At 29.4% G+C, this 24348-nt stretch overlaps 1 protein-coding gene across 1 annotated transcript in view; it reads left to right on the forward strand.

The window, feature by feature from the left end:
• The first annotated feature begins 226 nt into the window (after positions 1-226).
• Positions 227-24348, forward strand: part of RecQ4 (RecQ4 helicase) — a 44904-nt gene continuing 20782 nt past the window's right edge. The window contains exons 1-4 of the mRNA XM_075373583.1: positions 227-525; positions 6254-7976; positions 9696-9841; positions 17069-17195. Coding sequence (XP_075229698.1) covers positions 424-525; positions 6254-7976; positions 9696-9841; positions 17069-17195 — 2098 coding nt within the window. The 5' untranslated portion in view covers positions 227-423. The remainder of the gene's footprint in view (positions 526-6253; positions 7977-9695; positions 9842-17068; positions 17196-24348) is intronic.

A 24348-nucleotide genomic window follows, 5' to 3' on the forward strand; every position in this document is an offset into this window, starting at 1 on the left:
CTAGTTTCTAGAGAGCAAGTAAATCCCCTACACATATGAGTTCTACAAGAGCACTAAAATACTAACTACTAATAATTAAGAAACTGCAATCTTTTTTTATTAAATGCATAATAATTTTTTGTAACTTCCATAATAATTAAAGGTTTCAAATTTTCTCATTTACTTGAAAAACATTTTCAACACTTACCAATAACAGCAGAGCATCTCTTTGCAGTAACACGAATTCCCGCTTTTTCAAACGGCGAGAGAGTATTAGCAAATAATGCCAGTGTAGGTTATTTTCAGATGTCAAATTGTTATCGGTAATTTTGTTTTTTTTCTGAGAGGTATAGCCAAGGTGCTTCCGTAATTAAAAGCGATACCTTTTTGTGTTTTGAATACCGTTTTATGCTTACTGAGAATTTGAATATTTAAGTTATTGATATGGATGAAAGCATTATTAAACTTAAGTACAAAAAGTGTAAATATAAGGTGAAGAAATGGGAGAGTGAATTTAAAGAAAAATATAGTGTTAATCCATCAAAGGTAATCAATTACACAAAATTATTACTTGCTCAATCCAAAAATAACTTGTGTAGTTTTTTCTTTCTATATTATACAGGAATGGCTTGCTGAGTGTGTTATATCTTTATTACTTTTAATTTCTAACCATGAAAAGGAAAGAGTTGCAGTCATACTGATACTTTATGCATTTGTAAATTTTTAGAGTATGTGAAACCATTTCAATCAAGATAATGAAAAAATGTGTATACACATCCTATCTCAAAAACTAATTTTTTATTAACTTTAGTCACACAACAAAATGATTCTGTATATATATATACACACGGATTTTTCTTTCATCTAATATGTATATTTTTTATTAATTCATAACAAATAATGTAAATACTAAGCTTTAATTAAGTGTATGTTTACATTTTAAAAACCATATTTCAAGTCTTATTTTATTTTCAGAATGGTTTTTTTTAATACATTTTGTTTATTTAATGTAAGATGCAGTTTAATTTTGGTAATATTCCAAATTGTTTTAATAAAGTACTTGTTTCCATGTGAAAATAGTCTGGTTTAGTTGATTTATGTTAAACACTGTGTTAGGTTATTGGTGTTTGTCAATTTTTAATAAATTTTGAATAAAAAACTTGATTGGTTTTGTTTCAAAATCTTTAGTCTGACGATTCAATTTACATTGAATGAAAGTAGTGTTGGTTATATTACAAAAATACTCAGAACATGTTGAAACTGTTATTACTGATAGGATTTCATTAAGGACAGTGCAAAGTGTTCTAAAAGAAACAAGAGATGTGGATTCCGATGGAAGAAGTATTCATTTCAGACTTCAAAAAATACAGTTCATAAAAAGTAGTAACCAAGATGGAAAAGCTTCATAAATGTTTAGTTGGAATGACAGTTCAAAGTTTTTAATACTGAGAAATAATTCAAAGTATTTTATCTTCTCATAACAAAAAAGATTTTAATAGGTTACTTTGATATCATATAGAGTTTAAATAAAATATTAAAAGGTTTAGAATTTAGATGATGTCATTACAGAAGGGTATGATATACTGTAGAGAAAGTATAGAAATCACATTACTTAAAAAGTAAATTAATATACTAAATATGCAGCTCATGTAGAAGGCCTGTTAAACTTAAAACAGTATTACTTTATATTAGTAGTAATACTACTTGTAATATTGTCTGATTAGGTTTGAATCTATTTATGTTCATTTCTTATTTTACATTTATTTATATTACAGTATATTTATTATGTTGCCTTTTTTTACAAAAAAAAAAACTACTTCATGGTATGAAATAAATAGTTCGTGCCAGGAAAAGATTTTCCAGTATTTATTAGAATCATTTATGAACATGTTTTATTTGAAGATAAATAATTGAGAATAATCTTATAATATTAATGGAAAATATAATGTTTCTAAGTAATTAGATTACTTAAAAATATTAAAAAAATATTTGCTCTCATGTATGTGAAAGTGAGTTAGTTACCTTTTTGTCTTGCTTTTCAACAAATTAAATTACAACCTAAGCGTAAATTTTTTTTTTAATGAAATTGTGTAAATTTCAGACTATTATATATTATAGAAGTATATTATATTTGCCTCTTATTATTGTTATGGACAGTTGATTGAAGAAATTGAATGCTGGTGAATATTTTTTCAAATACAATTCCATCCTTGCAATAACAGTATTTTCAATTACTGTATACTAGAACATTCTGGTTTTGTCATTTTTTGTTTTATTATTCGTAACTGAAATAGATATTGCTTTAAAATGGCAGTAAATGAAAATTAATCATACACTGAACAAGTTTAAATTGAGAAAACTATAAAGAGTTGATAAAATATTTGTATTGTACAGTGATTTTACCCTGACAGTTGGTCAAGTTATATAAGTAAAAATTAAAAAAGAGCTTTTCTTTAATTTTCTTTTTTTTTTATAAAATTAAATTATTATATATATTCTGAATCAGATGACTAATTCTGTTTTTTTTTTAATTCAGATGAAAAAGGTAATTAAATAAATAACCTAAAAATATTATGATCTAAACTAATCAGGAAAAAGCGTATTATAATGCATTTAGTACAAAAATTTGGAGGAACAAGTACCATCTAACAACAACTCACTTATTCATTGTTTAACTTTTCATTATAAAAAATTGTTCATAATAAGGCAATTGCCTATTTTAATGGAAAAGAATCTTTTGCAAAAAGAGTAATTTTTCATTAATTTAATTTGATTTAGTATTACTACTAATAGATACTGACAAATAAAGAAGTGTAAATGTTCCAACTTGCAGCAACATGACCCACTCAATTTTTTTGGCCTTAAATTGACCATAACTCAAGAACGACTCTATCAATCTTAATCAAATTTTCACATGCACAACTTCAGATATACTACTAAAGCATATCTAAATTTCAATGAAATTGATCTTTTAGTTTTGGAGATTTTAAAGGCAACTTTTATACATAGGGCTCTATATAAATATGTAGGGAAACCCCAATTTAAATGAATGATATTTTTTCCATATTCCTCATACCTAAAACATAAACATAGAGAAAAATCATTTTCATCCCCCACTTCCACCATGCAACTGAAACTAATACTGTACCTTTCTTCAAACAGTCAGAAAAAAACACTGAACCAGATCTACAGCAACATAGATCAGATGTTCATTGATAGTTTTAACAACTCATTTCTGTTATGAACTTATAGTTACTATAAATTCTTGGAAAACTATTGTATTTACTCAAAAATAAGACCCCCCCTTTTATTAATGCAATTATACCCCAAAATTTATGGAGGTCTTACATTCCAGGCGGGTCTTACAAACTGATATTTCAGAAAATAAAAATAACTATTATCGAACTATGAATTTAATATGTTTTAGTAAACACTAATCGTTTTAAGTTATACAGATAAAAACGTCTTGTTATTTGAGGATGTGTGCTGTTTGACATCAGAGCATGGCTTTGATCAGAAATGAATGACTTACGAAATTATAGAACCAATTGCCGTTATTTTAACAATAATGCAAAAAGTGCGGTATTGTGTTTTAATTACTTTTTTCTTGTTTAACCTTCGGGTCTGCAGTTAAGCATTTTTTCCCCCACAGAGGATGAGATGAATGTTTTGTAACGTGTGTGAAAAATGCCATGCCTGACCGGGATTTGAACCCAGAGCCTCGGGGTGAAAGGCTGAGACACTACCACTCGCGCCACGGAGGCCAGCGTGTTTTAATTACTTGGAATACAGTTGTTTACTCCGAGTCACTGCTGCTTTCATCACCATCATCCTCATCTTCACCATTATCAATGTCAGTTTCTCCCTCAGTTGTGTTGTCAGAATCCTTGTATATTAGGTGATCTTCCGTTCCATCCAATGCCAGTCTTCTTGAAACTCTTGTTTATCATTTTCGGAGTAATTTTTTCCAAGGCTTTGACAATTCACTTGCAAAGAAACTCTATTGAAGGTTTCTGCATTTGTCCACTCTTTGTGAATGTGTGATCTTCCATCCATTTAGTATACAACTTCTTAACGTGTTCCTTGAACAGCTCATTGATGCTCACATACAAGGGTTGCAGCACAGAAGTGAGGCCTCCCAGAATAACTGCAGCATCTGTGCATATTTCATTGGTTCAATTCTTCACAGAATCCTCAAGATGGCCACAGAAACTATCTAAAATGAGAAGTCCTTGCTTCTTTAACATTGCTCCAGGACGGCGATTCCAAACAACTTCTAGCATACAAAAATAAATTAAGAAAAAGAATGAATTACTTTTTGCACAGTTTTCAATCCATAAAAGACAAACAAATGCTGGTTTAAGTTAATGGACATTTTAAATTGAATTATTAGCTTTAACACTGTTTTCATTCACTGTAATTCATGTTTGTTTTAGAATGGAGTGGGTAGCAAGCCAGTGCTACTATTTTATTTTATTTTTAATTTCACACATTAGTTTCGTGTCCATCCACCCCTTATTTTGAACACGAACCCCATGTAAACCTCCTGATAGTTTTCCCTTCGGCAGAGTTTTTCTTTTAAAAATGATATAAGGAGGCAATTTTTTTCCATCTGCACAAATGGTTAACATAACTGTGCATCTCATTTTTTCTGCACCAGCTGTTTTCATCAGTATACTGGATTCGCCCACTTTGTTTACAGTTGTGCTCCACAGCATTTAAAAAAAGACAGGTGTTTCATCGGCATTTCCAATCTGAGATATGAGGTACTGATTTTTTTCTCTTTCACGTAGTATGTATAGTTGAAACTCCAAAACTTGGTCAGTATATTGTGCTGGTAGTCGGCACAAAGAAGTTGTTTGCTTCAAAGTGAATCCCTTCTCATTAATCACACCATTCACCCACAACTCGCATTTACCTGGTATTTTGCTACTTCACACCCTTTCATTCGTATCATTTCACAGGCCACTACACACCACTCTCTTCTTCTTCCACCCATTTAATCACTGTACCATGTAACGATTTTTTAGGGCCATGTAAAGATCGATTTGTTCCTTTTTTCGCCGCTTTAGGTTATATCTCTTTGATTTTTCCAGTAATGAATCTTGTTTGGTTGTACCGAATACTTTCGACCAACTGCTCATACACCATTTTTTTTCAGCAAATTCCAAAACATCTAACTTGAACCCTACAGTGAAACTTTTCCATGAATTCATTTTGCCAGTAACAGACAAAATACAAGAGAAACTCACTTTCAATAAAGTTGCTACTGTTCTAACCAAAGGTCTTGTTTTATTAGTAAAAGGAAGCAGGTAGTAGGATTGAAGCTGCTAATGTCTCACCCCCCTCCCACCACGGTCAAAACCATAGCATTGTTTCGCAAACACCTGAAAGGGTAAAATTTGTCCTTGGCCAACAACTAACTGTATGTACAGTAACAAAGAAATTCCTGAAGAACTGTTTTTCTAGGAAGTACAGCTTGTCAAACGGACGGGTCAACATTTACAAATATTTTTTTCTTCTCAAAACTTGAAGGGTCTTACAATTGTAGGGGTCTTACTTTCGAATAAATATGGTAATTGAATTTTATTTTGAAGGATTAAATAGAGCTTCTAAAATAAGTGCAATTAAATTGTAGCAAGAATAATTGCACTTATTCCTGTTTTAAGGTTAAAAAAAGCAATATCAGTAACCACATTCTATAAAAATCCTCCATATACAATCCTGAGAATGTATTTAATTGGTTGGATCAATCCACAAAAAACAAATAAATGGTGGTTTATGTTAATGGACGTTTTAAATGGAATTATTCGCTTTAATACTGTTTTCATTCACTGTAATTCATGTTTGTTTTAGTTTTATTTGTTTGTTTAACACCACATGTTATAATCTTGTACCTTATTTCCTAAGTTATATTGTGTCATGATTGTAGGTAAAAGCTGTTGCAGAAATACAAACAGTAGTAAACTAAGACTTAAGTATAATATTAGTCTGAAACATATTAATAATTAGCAAAAATAAACTTATTATTATAAAAATTCCATATTCAAATGTGCTGTGCAGTATGGTATTGTGCTCCTTGAAATTAAAGAAATAAACTAATTATTTTTTAATAGTAAATAATAAAAAGAAAGTTATCTTTCTAAATAGCTTTTATGTTCTTTTGTTTTATAAAATACTAATTCGTTTAATTTTTGCAATATCATACAACCTGACTTAAGAAGATATGAATTTTTATTTAATTGTAAATTAATTTTTTTTTTTTTTTTTTTAGGCTGATATAAAACAAGCACCGTCTAAAATTAAGGAAGCATATAGGATATATTATTTATTGAAAACCCAGGCATTAGAGAATACATTATTAGATGTAACTTTAGATGAAGATACACAAGACTGTTTTAGTTTAATAAATAGCAGTAATATAAATTTTAGTTTTGCTAGTCTTGATGATGCAATAACACAAGTAGGTGATAATAGTACATATAATAATATTACACTTGATGAAAGTATATATAATAAAGGAGATGAAACATGTGATACAAGTACCATAATAAACAAAAATGAAAAAGAAATAAATAGTGAAAATAATTTTATTAACGAATCTTTAGAAGTTAATATTTGTGAAGGTAAAAAAGATGATAAAACTGTTAACGACTGTAATGTTATCGAGGCTATAAGTGACAAAGTTGATAAAACTGTTAATGACTGTGATCTTACAGAGATTATAAGTGATAAAACAGAAGTAATTAATGAAAATATTGATAAATCATTGAATGATAGTTTCATAAATTCTGATAAAGTTTGGGGTAAACATTTAGATAGTAAAGTAAGTAATAAAAATAGTAAAGATATAAAATCAAAACCTTCAAAACCCTTATCATATTCTTTTTCAGAAAAATTATTTCAGAATTTTAATGTTAAATTAAGAAACCCTCGAAGGGATATATTATTTAAACGTAAAAATAAAACTCATGAAAACAAGGATAATATAAATGATGTAGATGCTACTAATATTGAAAGTAATGATACAAATGATAACAGTTCTATAAATAAACAGTCTTATATTTCTACTGATAAAAATACTGGTAATATTAATAAAAATAATGATTCAGTTTCAGCATTTAATATATTTAATGAAAAAGTTAAAGTTATCATTAAATCAACACCGAATATTAATAAATCTGCTAATGCTTCATGTAATACAGCTACATCTAATACTATTGTATTAAAAAGTTTTGATAAAGGATGGTTAGAACGTACAAATACTTATAATAAATTAAGCAGTAGTAAAAATAGTTTAGATTTAATTGATTCTGGATTTGAGTCGGCTGAATCAAGTTATGTAAATAATAGTACAATGAAATCTAATATTAGTGATGATAATAATAGTAATGAAAACAAATTAAATGATAAACTGCATCAGTGTGATAAAAATATTGTATCAGAAAGTGATGATGATATTGTATATAATAGTGATTCAGAAACTGCAACTAAATCGCAGAGTCTATTTAATATTCCAAAAATCAAACGATCATTTGAACAAATTGAAGAAAATAATGAAACAAGCTATAATGTATTGTTGAAAAAACCCAAATTATTTGAAGAATCTATAAATTTACCTTTTCAAAATGACAGTAAAATTGGAACTAATTTATCCATGATGAATGTTGTTAATTCAGAAACTGTAATAACTAAGGATCAAAAATGTAAAATTAATTTAAAGCAGAAACCAATGAATGATATTGAAAGGAAGGAAGAATTACTGCGGAAAAAGGTTGCTAGCGGTAAAGCTAATAATAATTTTGTTCGTATAAATATACAGAAGAAGGTTTATGTTAGAGGTAGAAAAACCATGAAATACTCTAAATATAAAAAAAACCTGTGGAAAAAAAAGAAAGATCAACTGCAACAATCAGATGATTTTAGTGATGCAAAAGGAGTTTTTAAATGCTATAAATGCAATGATGTTGGACATTATGCAAGGAACTGTAGAAAAGGTAAGTGGTAGCTGTAAGGTAATTAGAAAAAATTAAATTTAGCTTAAGAAAAATACTGTATAAAACAAGAAATATATTGATCTTTCTGTTAATTTTACTTGTTTCTTAGCTTTGTTATATATTATTTATCTGTTTTTATTTAGTATAGCTAAGTAACTAAACTTAAAGGTTGTATTACATAAAGTCGAGCTTAGCTAATGCTATTGTTGCTGTTGAAAGCCTAGGCAATACTTACAAGGTGTTTCAAACAAAGAATTATAAGGTGATTGCAAATTCCTTTCCCCTCAGAAGCCTGCACTGCTGAAATAATGATAGATACTCTAGCTAGATGAAACTGTAATCCACAGAATCCATGTCTTATCATGTGCTGACAAATAACTAATAAGTTTCTTGTATGCTACTATAGATTTTGTATTTGTTAATTTATATTAATCATTATTAGTATAGATTGTGTGTTTCCTAAATAACAAAAAAGAATCTCTCTTGTATGATGTTTGGCCTCTTTTTGTTTTTGTTTTGCAATTAGGAAGTAACAATCACAGGATTAAATCCTTAATAGTTTCCGGTTTTACATGTGTTAATTGTATTGCATGTAAAGTATAAATGAAATTTAAGAAGTTATGTAACTGAAAATGGATAATGTTTTTAAAAATTATTCAAAATATTTATAGAACCAGTCTGTTCATTTGTATTAAATCAGATAAGTTTTTTATAAAAGTTGTTTCAGTTCAATAAAATATAATTTTCCTCTGTTGGTATAGCTGACATCTCAGCTAAAATTATTTCATACAAATTCATACAATTCATCTTATCTGCAGTGATTTGATTTTTGAGCTCATCAGAGTTTGCAAGTTATGACAGAAAATAAATCATAAAAAGTAATATATTAAATGAAGTTGATACTTTATTTAAATCTCATTAAAAAAAAAATGAATGGATATAGATCTGAGGATTTCACTTTCTATTAGTAGTCCTGCATGCTACAAAATTATCTTAATGTTTGCTTTTCATGGGGTTTTAGACATATTATAATAGTTATAATGTTTATATGTTTCTAGCTTCTTTAGTAATAATCTTTTGATTTTGTAATTTGAAGTCACTTTTCATCTTGTAAATTTTGCATACTAATTAGTATAGTCTCATAAGATGAGTGCTGCTTCTGCTAAAGAAGATAATTATTCTGATGAAACTACCTACTTATCTTTACAGACTTTAAACCTTAAAACTATCAAATTCTGATCCGAAAATAGAGTCCTCTCTGATATTATCAACATATTCTTTTCCTCCAAAATATCATCTGAAAAATTTTTCCTTTGTTTAGTGTTTTACATTCCTACCACCTGAGAGCTCTTTCTTCTTCCCATAGACATGATTTCCTATTCTTAACTAATACAGTTTGTGTATTCTTTCTCTAAAGTCATCTTATTTTCTTTATATCCAACTTTCCACTAATTATATTCTGTGAAGTGTACTAGATTCAACTAATTTATTTTACTTCAGTGATTGACATGCAATATTTTTTTTAATATTACAGTTCTGCAATTTTTTAATCATTCTATACAGATTATTACCTCTTATGAAGAAGTAGATATCTGCAAAAGCACTGAAAGGAATTAATGGAAATAAAAACTGAAATTAGTGTTTACTAAATTTGCAAAATGATACTAAATTTACTAAATTACCTTAAATGATTTTAAATGTATATGTTGCTTATTTCAGGTCTTGATAGATTAATTCCAAAGGAAGATATTGATGAAGATGATAGTCCTTTCCCTACTCTTGAAGAAGCAGAAGAAATGGCTAAAGAAGCTGCTGAACGTGTATGTCGTAGAAAACAAGGATATCATAAAAATGTTCCTGCTGAGGTACAAAAAAATCAGTATTTTTATATTTTTCAGAAGTATGTACAAACTTTTGTAGCATATTTATGTTTGGGAAAGCTTGAACAGAAATTAAAAAACAAACAGAAAAATACACAACTATCAGAAATAATTTTTTTTTGTATTGTAAAATTTAAATTAACTCTTTATATGTGATAAGTCGGGTAAGAACAAACTCTACTACACAGCTAATATAAGTTAATCAACACCCTCCTTTTATGAGTCGCTCATTAGAAACAAAATCTTGTACAGTTGTATACGTTTCAAAACAATATCGTAATTGTTGGAGCCGGTTTATAATAGAAAATAAATGGTGAAATGATATTTCAAGTATTATATTGTGTATTAAATGTTTTAAGTTTTATACCATTTATGAAAAAATGAAAATTATACAAAGCAATTTTTTAAAATCTATTTGTTCTTTGTCAGTTTTGTATTAATGTGAAGTTTTATTAAACGTCCCTTGTTTCCATATGTTGGCCTCGAAAGCACAGATAATGCTAAGTAAAAATCATTATAAAGAAAGTTTTGAATTAATTTTAGTAGTATCATGTTAGATATATTAATATATTTTGCCAAAATAGAAAATAAACTTTGGTGAAAAATGTCATTATTAAATAATTTTCTTATGTTCTTATTTCATAAACACTATTCTTGTGTTTAATTACATAATATTGATATAAAATGGCATTTTATATAACTTTGCAAAATATTTGATGACTTGTGTTTCTTTATTTGATGTGTCATCGTTGTAATATTGTTTATATTAAATGATACTGAGATCCAATTTATTTCATACCTTTGATCTTAGGGGAAATGTTCATGGAAAATGCATTTGTATTTACTTTTCTTTATTGATATATGTAATCTCAGTTGCATATTTATAGAGGCCAAGGTATTGTGTGTTTTACAATAAACTAGTTTATTAAAATTAAGATGAACAATTCTCACGTATTATTTCATTTTATCTGATGTTCTGAATAAAAGCCCTAATTAAATAATAGCCCTAATAATTAAGCTCTTTCACACCCCTCATACAAACCTACATACACATATATCTTTATATATTTATATTTCTTGTGTGCGTGTGTATGAAAGTGAACTCCCAAAAGGCTGGACTGATTTTGATGAAATTTTGTGTGTGGGTTCAAGGGGATTCGAGAATGATTTAGATTCACAATTTGGTCCACTGGAAAATGTTTTTTTAATTAATTTTTTATTTATAAGTAGTTGTTGGTTTTGGAATGTTTTACATTGGATCCGGCAGACTGCACTACCATAGCAGTATCGAATATTCAATAATATTCTATTTTAATTTTAGTTTGTCCCGACAGTTGGTGCTTCGATCAAATTGAGAAAAATATTTCGTAATTTTGTGTTATTATTGTGTTACAAAAAATCATGAGAAAACCATTTTTTAATAAATAAGAGGCTAATAAATCAGATGGAAATGTAAACAAAGGAAAACCAATCAGATCAATGCAAGATGGCCACTGTCAACGGCCAATCACAAAGAGCCCGTATGGCCGTTGCCAATGTAAACAAAATCACAACTGATTAAGTAACAAGTAGGCAGCACTGCGATCGCGTTTAGAATTGTGCGCGTATTGAGAAATATTATATTATTATTTATTGAAATAACGTTTTAAAGTGTAATTAAAAAATATACATTGTGCAAATTTGTAAGGTACAGTATTGAAGTGAAAATGTTTTTTAAAATTTATTTATGTGTTGATCTTGGGATGGTTTAGGTTCACAATTGGGTCCGGTAGGCAGAGCTGCGATCGTGTTTTAGAAGTTTTTTTTTAATTTTTGGTTTATCAGTCAAACCCGGTACTTGGTGCTGCGATCGGATTCTAGGAATTTTTTTTATTTTGTTGTTTTTTCGCATATCAGTTACTTGCGTCGTAGCTTAGTGTTGTTCTTACATTAAAATTTGTATTTAGAGAATAGTTTGAATTAAATCCGATAGGTAGTGCTGTTCTGACAATTGGATTTATTTACATTCTGAATTTTATAAAGTTAAAGGTGAAATTTTATAAGGTTCCGTAATGTTTTGCAAGTTTCTTAATGTTCAGTATTAATTGTAATGATTTTGCAGCCACAACAAATTCGTTAAAAAATTATTTTCCACCGAATACTGTGATTAGAGAGTGGTGTGAATTAAATCCGATAGGTAGTGCTTTTTTTTTGCCATTTGGATTTATTTACATTCTAACTTTTATAAAGTGAAAGGTTAAATTTTGTTAAATTGCTAATGTTCAGTTTTTTAAGGTTTTATGAAACTTTCAATTGTTGTCATTTAATCTGTATGTATACTCAGATCTAGCAATAGCGAAGCATTGCCGAGTCTGCTAGAATTGCGCGCTTATGGAGAATATTATATTATTATTTATTGAAATAACGTTTTAAAGTTTAATTTAAAAATGTACATTGTGCAAATTTGTAAGGTGCAGTATTGAAGTGAGTATTTTACATGATTTTTCATGAATTTTAATGAAGTATATACGTGCATTCAATAACAATCAACTTAACCTACAAATTTAAATTGTCAGTTCTCATTTGATTCTATGCAACTTATGAAGTATTGAATGGCTCTTTAAAAATAAAAATTTAAGTTTGTAAAATAAATTATAACATTTATAAAAATTAAAATATAAGTTACTTATAATATAGTTTAGGTAAAATATTCCGGAGGTAAAATAGTCCCCCGTTCGGATCTCCGGGTGGGGACTACTAAGGAAGGGGTCACCAGAAAATTAAAAAATAACATTCTACGAGTCGGAGCGTGGAATGTTAGAAGCTTGAAAAAGGTTGGTAGGCTAGAAAATTTAAAAAGGGAAATGGGTAGAACAAATGTGGATATAGTAGGAATTAGTGAGGTTCGGTGGGAAGAGGAAGGCGACTTTTGGTCAGGTGATTTTAGAGTAATTAACTCAGCGTCAAATAATGGGCAGGCAGGAGTAGGTTTCGTGATGAACAAGAAGATAGGGAGGAGAGTGGAGTATTTCAAAATGCATAGCGATAGAATCATTGTAATAAGGATAAAATCAAAACCTAAACCGACAACGATTGTTAACGTCTATATGCCTACAAGCGCCCATGATGATGATGAGGTAGAGTGTGTATACGAAGAGATTGATGAAGCAATTAAACACGTAAAAGGAGATGAAAATTTAATAATAGTTGGAGATTGGAATGCAAGCATTGGAAAAGGCAAGGAAGGAAATATAGTGGGTGAATACGGGCTGGGCAAAAGGAATGAAAGAGGGGACCGACTTATAGAATTTTGCACGAAGTATAATTTAGTAATTGCCAACACCCAATTTAAAAATCATAATAGAAGAATATACACTTGGAAAAAGCCAGGCGATACTGGAAGGTATCAGATAGATTATATCATGGTTAAGCAAAGATTTAGAAATCAACTCGTTGACTGCAAAACTTACCCTGGAGCAGACATTGATAGCGACCATAATTTGGTGATAATGAAATGTAGATTGGGGTTTAAAAACCTGAAGAAAAGGTGTCAGATGAATCGGTGGAATTTAGAGAAGCTTGAGGAAGAGGAGGTAAAGAAGATTTTTGAGGAGGACATCGCAAGAGGTCTGAGTAAAAAAGATAAGGTAGAAAATGTAGAAGAAGAATGGGAGAATGTTAAAAAGGAAATTCTTAAATCAGCAGAAGCAAACTTAGGCGGAATAAAGAGAAACGGTAGAAAACCTTGGGTTTCAGACGATATATTGCAGCTGATGGATGAACGTAGAAAATATAAGAATGCTAGTGATGAAGAAAGTAAAAGGAACTATCGGAAATTAAGAAATGCTATAAACAGGAAGTGCAAACTGGTGAAAGAAGAGTGGATTAAAGAAAAGTGTTCAGAAGTGGAAAGAGAAATGAACATTGGTAAAATAGACGGAGCATACAGGAAAGTTAAGGAAAATTTTGGGGTACATAAATTAAAATCTAATAATGTGTTAAACAAAGATGGTACACCAATATATAATATGAAAGGTAAAGTCGATAGATGGGTGGAATATATTGAAGAGTTATACGGAGGAAATGAATTAGAAAATGGTGTTATAGAGGAAGAAGAGGAAGTTGAGGAGGATGAAATGGGAGAAACAATACTGAGATCTGAATTTAAGAGAGCATTAAAAGATTTAAATGGCAGAAAGGCTCCTGGAATAGACGGAATACCTGTAGAATTACTGCGCAGTGCAGGTGAGGAAGCGATTGATAGATTATACAAACTGGTGTGTAATATTTATGAAAATGGGGAATTTCCATCAGACTTCAAAAAAAGTGTTATAGTTATGATACCAAAGAAAGCAGGGGCAGATAAATGTGAAGAATACAGAACAATTAGTTTAACTAGTCATGCATCAAAAATCTTAACTAGAATTTTATACAGAAGAATTGAGAGGAGAGTGGAAGAAGTGTTAGGAGAAGACCAATTTGGTTTCAGGAAAAGTATAGGGACAAGGGAAGCAATTTTAGGCCTCAGATTAATAGTAGAAGGAAGATTAAAGAAAAACAAACCAACATACTTGGCGTTTATAGACCTAGAAAAGGCTTTCGATAACGTAGACTGGAATAAAATGTTCAGCATTTTAAAAAAATTAGGGTTCAAATACAGAGATAGAAGAACAATTGCTAACATGTACAGGAACCAAACAGCAACAATAACAATTGAAGAACATAAGAAAGAAGCCCTAATAAGAAAGGGAGTCCGACAAGGATGTTCCCTATCTCCGTTACTTTTTAATCTTTACATGGAACTAGCAGTTAATGATGTTAAAGAACAATTTAGATTCGGAGTAACAGTACAAGGTGAAAAGATAAAGATGCTACGATTTGCTGATGATATAGTAATTCTAGCCAAGAGTAAAAAGGATTTAGAAGAAACAATGAACGGCATAGATGAACTCCTACGCAAGAACTATCACATGAAAATAAACAAGAACAAAACAAAAGTAATGAAATGTAGTAGAAATAACAAAGATGGACCGCTGAATGTGAAAATAGGAGGAGAAAAGATAATGGAGGTAGAAGAATTTTGTTATTTGGGAAGTAAAATTACTAAAGATGGACGAAGCAGGAGCGATATAAAATGCCGAATAGCACAAGCTAAACGAGCCTTCAGTAAGAAATATAATTTGTTTACATCAAAAATTAATTTAAATGTCAGGAAAAGATTTTTGAAAGTGTATGTTTGGAGTGTCGCTTTATATGGAAGTGAAACTTGGACAATCGGAGTATCTGAGAAGAAAAGATTAGAAGCTTTTGAAATGTGGTGCTATAGGAGAATGTTAAAAATCAGATGGGTGGATAAAGTGACAAATGAAGAGGTATTGCGGCAAATAGATGAAGAAAGAAGCATTTGGAAAAATATAGTTAAAAGAAGAGACAGACTTATAGGCCACATACTAAGGCATCCTGGAATAGTCGCTTTAATATTGGAAGGACAGGTAGAAGGGAAAAATTTTGTAGGCAGGCCACGTTTGGAGTATGTAAAACAAATTGTTGGGGATGTAGGATGTAGAGGGTATACTGAAATGAAACGACTAGCACTAGATAGGGAATCTTGGAGAGCTGCATCAAACCAGTCAAATGACTGAAGACAAAAAAAAAAAAAAAAATAATAATATAGTTTAAAGTATATTTAAAAAATTGAATTTATAATGTTTTAGCTGATTAATTTTGTAAAAAGTTTTCTAAAATTATTTTTAATTTACAATTATCTAAAATTTGGTAAAATAGATGTTAAAATAAAGAATGAGAAAAATTTCTACTAAAATTTTAACTATGTTGCGTTTTTACAGTGCTTTAATTTTGTTATTAATTGATTAATTAAGCTGTTACATGGTTATGAAACATCAAAATTATTAAATAAAAAAAAAATATATGTAGGAGGTACTTTTTTAGAATGAATGTTAAGTGAAAATTAGTAGTAATGTGGATGAAAATTTATTAATTACACTAATTATTAATTTTATGACGTTTCGATTTTTTAATTCAATTTTCTTTGGACATCTCAATATTAAGTGAAAATAAATATTAACCATACTACACATAATTAATCAATAAATCCATTACAATAATACAACAATCACAAACTGATAATATCATACTAATAGTCATTTTAATGAAATTTAGAACACATTCCTGCTAATTTTAACTTAATTAAGTTACTTATATTTATGTGTGTACATTTATTACAGAATAATGCCGCGTCAGGACAACATCTGTCGGGTCCGCTAGTATATATATATATATATATATATTTACTTTTACTTTCTGTTTCATGTTTAGCCTCTGGGAATTACTGTTCAGGTATTACTTTAGAGGATGAATGAGGATGATATGTATGAGTGTAAATTAAGTGTAGTCTTGTACAGTCTCAGTTCAACCATTTCTGAGATGTGAAGTACTTTCATGAAAAATGAAGGCAAGATATATCTTATCTCAATATTCTATACTAGTTGGTTTAGTTAATAAAATTTAAATATAATTTAACATTACAGAGGAATAATATGAATCTTAAAAAAGTAATTTCAGTGAAATAATATATATAAATCTAAAGAGATATTAATTTTTATTGCAATAAGTCTGGTTTTTGTATGTTTTTCATATGATTTTTTATGCTTTTAATGAATTTTTTGCTTATTCACTTTCAGTGTACAAAATTATTAAATAAATTAATTAAATTGAATATAACAAAAAAGGAAATTACTGCTAAAGTGAGTACACATTTGTTTAGAGGAGGAATGTAGTTTAGACCTTTCATATTGTAATAATGTTCTTTTAAAGAAACGTCGATCTCCTTGGTGGCGGAATGGTAATGTCTCACCCTTTCATCCGGAGATCACAACAGGTTTGAATCTCAGGCAGACATGGCATTTTTCATATGCCACAAAATTTTCACTTCACATTCCCATGCACAAGTTTCAAAACTTATATTGTGAATTAATCATTTAAAAAAAAAATAGAAGCTGTGTTTGATGTACTACAGTCATCTATATCAGTTTAATGTAAAAAATTGTTAGATTGGGGGGGGGAAATCCTGATTATTATAAAAATATATAATAAAAAATTAGATAAATACCGTAGAACTAAATTAATATTATTCTCCAGTAATTTCCACTTGTTTCTAGTGACTTTCAATTGTTAGGTGTAGTTATTTGCTCTTAAATAATATTTATTTTTCAGACTGGAGAAGAAGAAAACAAACTGGAGAACGAAACTAAAGCAGTTTCACTTCAAGAATTAGATTCTGACGTTAAAGTAGCAACTTTATCTCCATTATTTAAGCTTAATGAAGATAATAATATTATAGGTATTTACAGTTCATAATTATAAATTATTTCTGCATTCATGAATAATTGTCATTACTGCATGAATGTATTAACATTATAAAATTTGTGTTTAACTTATTGCTTGTACAATCTAAAAGTCTTAATATATATTTAGGCATTATAATAATCCCTACTTTAATTTTGTTTCAATAATTTAAAAATATTAATACTTCTTTTCATATTAATGCTTAAAGCACATCTTTGTCATTGCAATTGATAATTAAGTTTTAATTATATCTAGCTTACTGTTAAAGAAATGGTAACAATGTATCACTAGCTAACAGTTATTTTAAAACATATTTTATTATATTAATGTCAATACCAATAAAAACATTAACACATTCTTTACACTTGTCTACATGGAAGACAAAAGTGCTGTGTAAAATACAGAACAAAAAAAAATTTAAATATAGAAAAAAATAACATTAATATATTATTTAGCAGTCACAAGAAACTGCCACCATATTCAAGAAAGATGTTTGCTACATTTCTTTAAAAACTAATAATGTAATATGATTAACTGCACTACATACTACCCAGATAGTACCTACACACAGTTACGTAGACACAAAGAACATATATAGGCAGGCACCACACAACATAATCAATAAATATGTATAATTACCAAATCACCTAGTAGAACTGGATACATTTAGCCATGAGTTGTAAATTTTACACATAGTATGTGTAAATCAAGATTATATACATAAGTATAAAATTTACAAACATACTGTGTTTGGCAAAAGAAAAACACCTTTTTCAATAAATAAAAATAACACAAATCAGCACAGTACACAAGATAGTATAGTATTAAGTATTGGTATGCAAAGTAGTATTTTAAGTGTTACTTAAGATGGGTGTCATTAACAATGTGCCACCTTTTCTGAATCAGAATTACTGCTCTAAAAAATCTGGAAGCATAATTTTGAAAGGAAGTTGTTAATAATTTAGATCTCTATTGTATTTTTTAAAATGTTACACATTTTAACATGTCGATCAACTAAAATTATGTACAGTGAGGTTAACTGTATCACCACTTAACTTTTCCAGCAATTTAAGATTTAAATCGTAAAAATATATGAATTGGTCTTCCAGTCTTCATGAGTACAGCTAAAGATGTCATATCATAAAAACATTTTTTTTAATAGAGGGGAGGAATACCATTTATGTACAAAGTGTCAGACTCGCTAGCAGGTTCTGCAAGATGTTATTGAGAGTGTATGTCTGCCTGCACCCTACCGACTAAACCTCCACCTCTGATAGACCTTCCCCTTTCTGGAAACTGCTGTGTGGTATTACTTCAGAAAAGGGGAGCTTACCCTCCTGCACCGAGCATCAGAGTGACCACAGGTACACCACATCCAGGCAACCCCCACAGGTTCAGGAGGCCCCCTGAATACTCACCCACAGCCCTGCCCTCTACACCAGAGCTCTTAGGCGTCCGTCTGCTTTTTGCTTTTTCCTCAATCTAGAGCATCTCCATATGAACTAAGCCATATTAATTACAGCAAGCCAGAGCTCTTCTTTGGTTAGCCTGGAATCCATAAATCCCTCGGGCAGGAACATAACTAACCTTCATACCTAGAAGTACTTCAAGTTTTTTTTTTTTTTTCATACAAACTTATATTTCGTTTTACTATAGGCAACATTCAGATCAGTTTTGAAAGAAATCAGCAAATTTATAGAAGAAATTATAATTCTTGATAGCTGTAGATCATATTTAATAGTTGTTGCCCAAATAATAAATTGAGATGGTTTGTTTTGTGTGTAAATTGCTTCATTTAACAAACAAGTTTAAAATATTAAGTGTTAATTCTTGCTGTTTGTATAATGTAAAAAATATATTTTTTTTCTAATTTTTCATTTATTTAATTTCTTCTGAAATGAAGATTTTCAATTGGGTTTGAATTAAATAAATTAAGAAATTTTTGTTTATTTAATTATAATGAAACATATATCCCCATGTAAGCAGGCAACTCATTCCTATGGAATTATTCTCTACATAGTAATATTGTATAGAAGGAATTTTTAATCTAATGCAGTGGTATGCAGGATTATTCATGTATTGTTGCGCTGGCCCTTTCTGAGCTCATTCCGCTAGCAAAAACAGCAAAGATTGAAATAAAACCGTACTGAAATTTCAGGAACTCAAATAAAGGAGCAACGTGATGGTTTTTGACCTGACAAATTGAATAAAAAAGGTTCCAGAACCGTATCTCCAGTAGTTTTCATAATATCTGACGTAAAACAGAAAGTGTTTTTTTGTCTAAAAACGTGGTTTTTTACTTTGTATTAAAAAATTTTTGTTAATTTACTGAGAAATGCATAAAACTTATTATCAGACTTGTACAGAATATAGTTCTCAGAAAATTAATGTAAAATAGGCCAATAAAAAACAAAATTCAAGTTAAAGAAATTTGATTCTATTACTAACATTACCATATGAAAACTTTTAAATGTTACTAATTACAGAAAATGAAGTTAACATGCAATTGATGTAATTGATACATTTAATGAAGTTTACAGTAAATTCTCAAAAATATATCCTATTTCAATACATTTGGCTGCATGCTTTCTGATTGCTAGCATTTCTCTTCACAATTCTGTACGACTTCTTAGTTTGTGCAGTGGTATTTGAAATACTAGTAACTCTTCAGCACATGTGAACTTTTCTCTTGTATATGATACTTTTCATTCAACCCCACATGCAAAAATCTAATGATGTTATATCAGGTGATCATGGTGGCCTGTCGTGGCCAATACATCGCTCTGGAAATTGCTCATTTAAGTATGCTGCTACAGCGTGTGAGAAGTGGGGAGGTGCACCATCATGTTGAAAATACAAGCAGCACATCAATGCTAGTGGAACATCTAATAACTGCACTAATTGTTCCCTAAGGAATTACAAACAGATGTCAGAATTTAAACGTCCTGGGAGAATAAATGGTCAACATAGTTGGTTGTAAACTAGATCACACCACACATTAATGCTACACTGGTGTTGGAAATTACGTTCTACTGTCTTGTGCAGACTGACTTCTGCCTAGTCGCAATAAATACTATTGCTAGGAAGTGTACCCATTTTTCGTAATGTATGGAATGCTCCACTAATTGTTTTACAATTTAGAACTATGCAAACAGGAAAACATCTTTGATATTTTGCAACAGCAGAGTTGCATTTCTACCACACACCCCAAGATAAATACCATGTTGCCATATTCCTCAGTTGTAAATAACAAAAGAATTGCAGCAGTAAACCAGTTAAAGCAATGTACTGTTGACAAGACATAAAATGCATTGTTGGCCAGCTGATTTTTTTTACAAACTTGCTAAATCATAATTTCTCAAATTTTCAATTTCACAGTGAATTCAGGGAAGAGACTAAACTTTATTGTCTGTCTGAATAACATTAGTACCTGTCTTTGTATTTTAATTTAATTTTGTCTTTAATACAACACTTTTTTTTATATTATTGCACTTTGTAAGAAAGCAAACATGCTTTGTGCATGTAATCTCTTCACTTTCATATGGTAAGTGTTAGTAATAAAATTAAATTTCTTGAATATGTATTTGTTCTTTATTGGGCTATTTTACATTAAATTATCTACAAGTTTTGATATAAATTGTATGCCTTTATTAGTTAATAAAGTTTTTGTATAACAAACAAAAAAAAAACATATTTTTACACAACAAATTTTTCTGTTTTATGTTGAATGTTATAAAACTACCACAGATATGGTTCTGGAACCTGTTTATTCAGTTTGTTGGGTCAAAAATCATAATCCATATAAAGTACCCCTTATCTTGGATTCTTAGAATTTCAGGTATTTTACTCTTTTCCTAGGATTCAGGGCAAAATCTTTCACTAGCCATGAATTTCTAATAGAGAATTTCCTGACTTATGTTTATGTGAACATTTTTCTTTTCACTACCAAAATGAGCTCTTCTTTCTTTTCCTGTTTACCCTCTGGGAATTACCGTCTGGTATTACTTCAGAGGATGATTGGAAATGATGTGTATGAGTGTAAGTGAAGTGTAGACTTGTACAGTCTGAGGTCGATCATTTCTGAGATGTGTGGTTAAATTTTGGGCCAAAAATAAATAATGAAGGGGTTAGAGTAATAGGCCTGTTTTTTACCATTTAACTCCTAGGTACTAGTAGTACTTATAAAAAAAAAAATTGGACAGTTACAAAGTGTCCTACATTTTAAAAAAATGTTGCCAAATCGTAAGATTTTGAAATGTCTCATTTTTGGGGCCCAAAAACCACATGTGGGACGGTTGGCAAAAATCTGAAATGTTTACAGCAGTAAGTACTTTTATGTACTTTAAAACTATATAAAATTTATTTTGTTACTCAAAGAGGTTGTTGAGTAATGAAGCCAACAAAACCTCTAAAAACACCATTCCTTCTAAAACTAAACATATTCAAAAATGTTGATTTTATCTATTTTTTCAAATTACAAAAATTACAACTAAACTCATTAAAATGCATAAATTTATAATTAATAAATAGTCATTTACAAAATGATAAACAATTCAAATACATTAACAAGTTGTTCAATTCACTTATACTTAATTTTACTCCTGCTAATGGAAGTTGTAAATAAATCTTGCACTATTTGATATTTGATTACAAACTTAACTAACATAACTTGTGCTCCTGCCATTTTTTTATTCAGTAGAACTGATAAGTTCATCTTTGGTGTAATGTTGCCTCCTCTTCCAGTAGTTGATAGAGAAAGCTGTGAAGACATAAGAATGTAAATATTTTCCATTTGAACCCATGTTTGATTATCCTTCAATGATTTCTTGAATTGAGTACATGGATTCTGCAGATGGAAAAAGTGCATTCGATACTCCTCTTCATTTTCATGTATTTTAACTTCAATGACTTCACAACCACCACTTGCCATCATATATGCAGCAGATATAATTTTACATTTTGGCTTTGGTTCTTCAGTTTCTTGAACATCTTTATTAGAGAAGTGAAAAAATCTTATAATTTTAAGTTTTTGACCAATGATATGACTGGTCTTCATCCTGTATCACAAAAGGAAAATTTTTAGGTCACAAAATTTTTAAGCCAGAACCAAAAATTTAGGTCTAAAATCAGCAACTTTTGAAAAACCAATTTTTAATTATGTTTTTCTTTGAAGGGTGTGTACAATTTTTTTAAGTTGCATAAGATAAGCCTTTTTTACTATTAATTTTCTTCCCTTCAGCTTGTCTTCCAGATACACAATTCTTCTTGCCTGTCATCATTCTGGTAAAAATCTTGGATACATTTAATAACATTTTCTTCAGTTATGTAACTGGGTTTCTTTTTGCCGATTTGTAGCAAAATGCCACTTGTTGTTTTAAAACTTACTGGGGAATTGCCAAATGCTGAACAAGCTTTATTCACCAACTGGACTATTAAATACATTGAGACTCAAATATATCTTGATGTTCCAGTTCGCTTTCTGTATCATCTTTTGTGGTTTTTGTATTTTGTTTAAGCATTTTGATCACAGTGCTCTGTCTGGAATTAATTTTAAATTTGGATTGCTTTTTGAAAGTGTAAAATTTTCTCGAAGAGATTTCTTAATCTGTTTAGTGTGACAGCTAAATTGGTCAGAGCAGCTTTTTCTGTTAATATGAAAATATATATCTAAATATTCGGTTTTATGAAAAGTATAGTTATTTTTTTGTTTCAGTACATCCTCTTCTTAATGATAACAATGTTATTTGCTGTTCAGTAAACTAAAATATCGTGCAATACTGAAGATCTATTGTAAGTCAGTTTGTGACATACTGTTTCAATGTGAATGCCAATTGAACCATAATTCATTTTTATAAAATGCCAGGATCTTACAATAACAATACAATTATTATAAATTATATAACTACCAATTGTCCTCAATTTGTCTTATTCCAGTTTTCTACAGCTAAAATAAAAATTTCTGTAATTAATAAAATTAAAAGTAAAAGATATCGCATAAAAGAGAAGTTCACTGCTAATAGAATTACTTTATAAACAAGTGAACATTACCTTTTTTCTGTTTAGCCTTTGGGAATTACCTTTCAGGTATTACTTCAGAGGATAAATGAGGATGATATGTAAGAGTGTAAATGAAGTGTAGTCTTGTACAGTCTCAATTGTACATTAACCACAGTATTAACACTAGGAATAATACAACATATCACATTGTAATCAAAACAGTAACTGAGCCTTCTACAACATTCATGTCCATGATGTCTATTCACTTTCGGGTTTAAACATGAATTTGTGTATATGAGTCATAGTTTAAGTAACAAACTATCTATAATATAAGCACTATCTATAATATAAGCTATCTCATTATATAGACATATCAAATTATTTTGTATAGTAGGTATTTTGTAACAGTTATTCAAAATTATACAATTTTAAAGAACAATCAAATCAGTTTTATATTTGTTGATGTTCTTTTTTAACTTGTTTTGTAATCAGTATTTGTCATATTGTTTTGAAGTACAGTTTCATCAAATTAATTATATTAATATCAAATTAATTAATTATATTCTGGTTTTGTTTAAAAGACATCGTGCTGTGAATATTTTGGATATAACTCATGGTTAGAAGGAACAGTGTTTAGCGATTTTGATTGCTTCATTACTTGTCAGCCTCTTTGAGTAAGAAAATAAATTTTATATGGTTTTAAGGTACATAAAAAGTACTTATTGCTGTAAAAATTTCAGATGTAGCCATCTGTCCCACATGTGGATTTTGGGCCCCAAAAATGAGACATTTTCAAAATCTTTTGATTTAGCCGCCATTTCTTTTAATGAAGGACACTCTGTAACAGGCCTGTTACCCTAAGCCCTTCATTATTTATTTTGGACCCAAAATCTGAAAAAACAACCATTTGTAAATGTAAATTCAATAAATATTACAAAATTTGTTTATGTAACAAAATTAATTTGTAGAACACTAAGATGAAATTCCATCTTTACTCTTTCCAAAAAGCCCTTTTTGATTTCTGTATGTTGTAAAATAAGAATGCTACAGCTCATGGAAAAAGTGACAAAAATAGCTGTTTTTACCTATTGGAAAGTTATTCAAGAAAAATATAAAAGGTGGGTGTTATCATATACCAAATATCAAAAATA

The sequence above is a fragment of the Lycorma delicatula genome, chromosome 8 (genome assembly GCF_047948215.1).
Source record: "Lycorma delicatula isolate Av1 chromosome 8, ASM4794821v1, whole genome shotgun sequence".
NCBI lineage: Eukaryota > Metazoa > Arthropoda > Insecta > Hemiptera > Fulgoridae > Lycorma > Lycorma delicatula.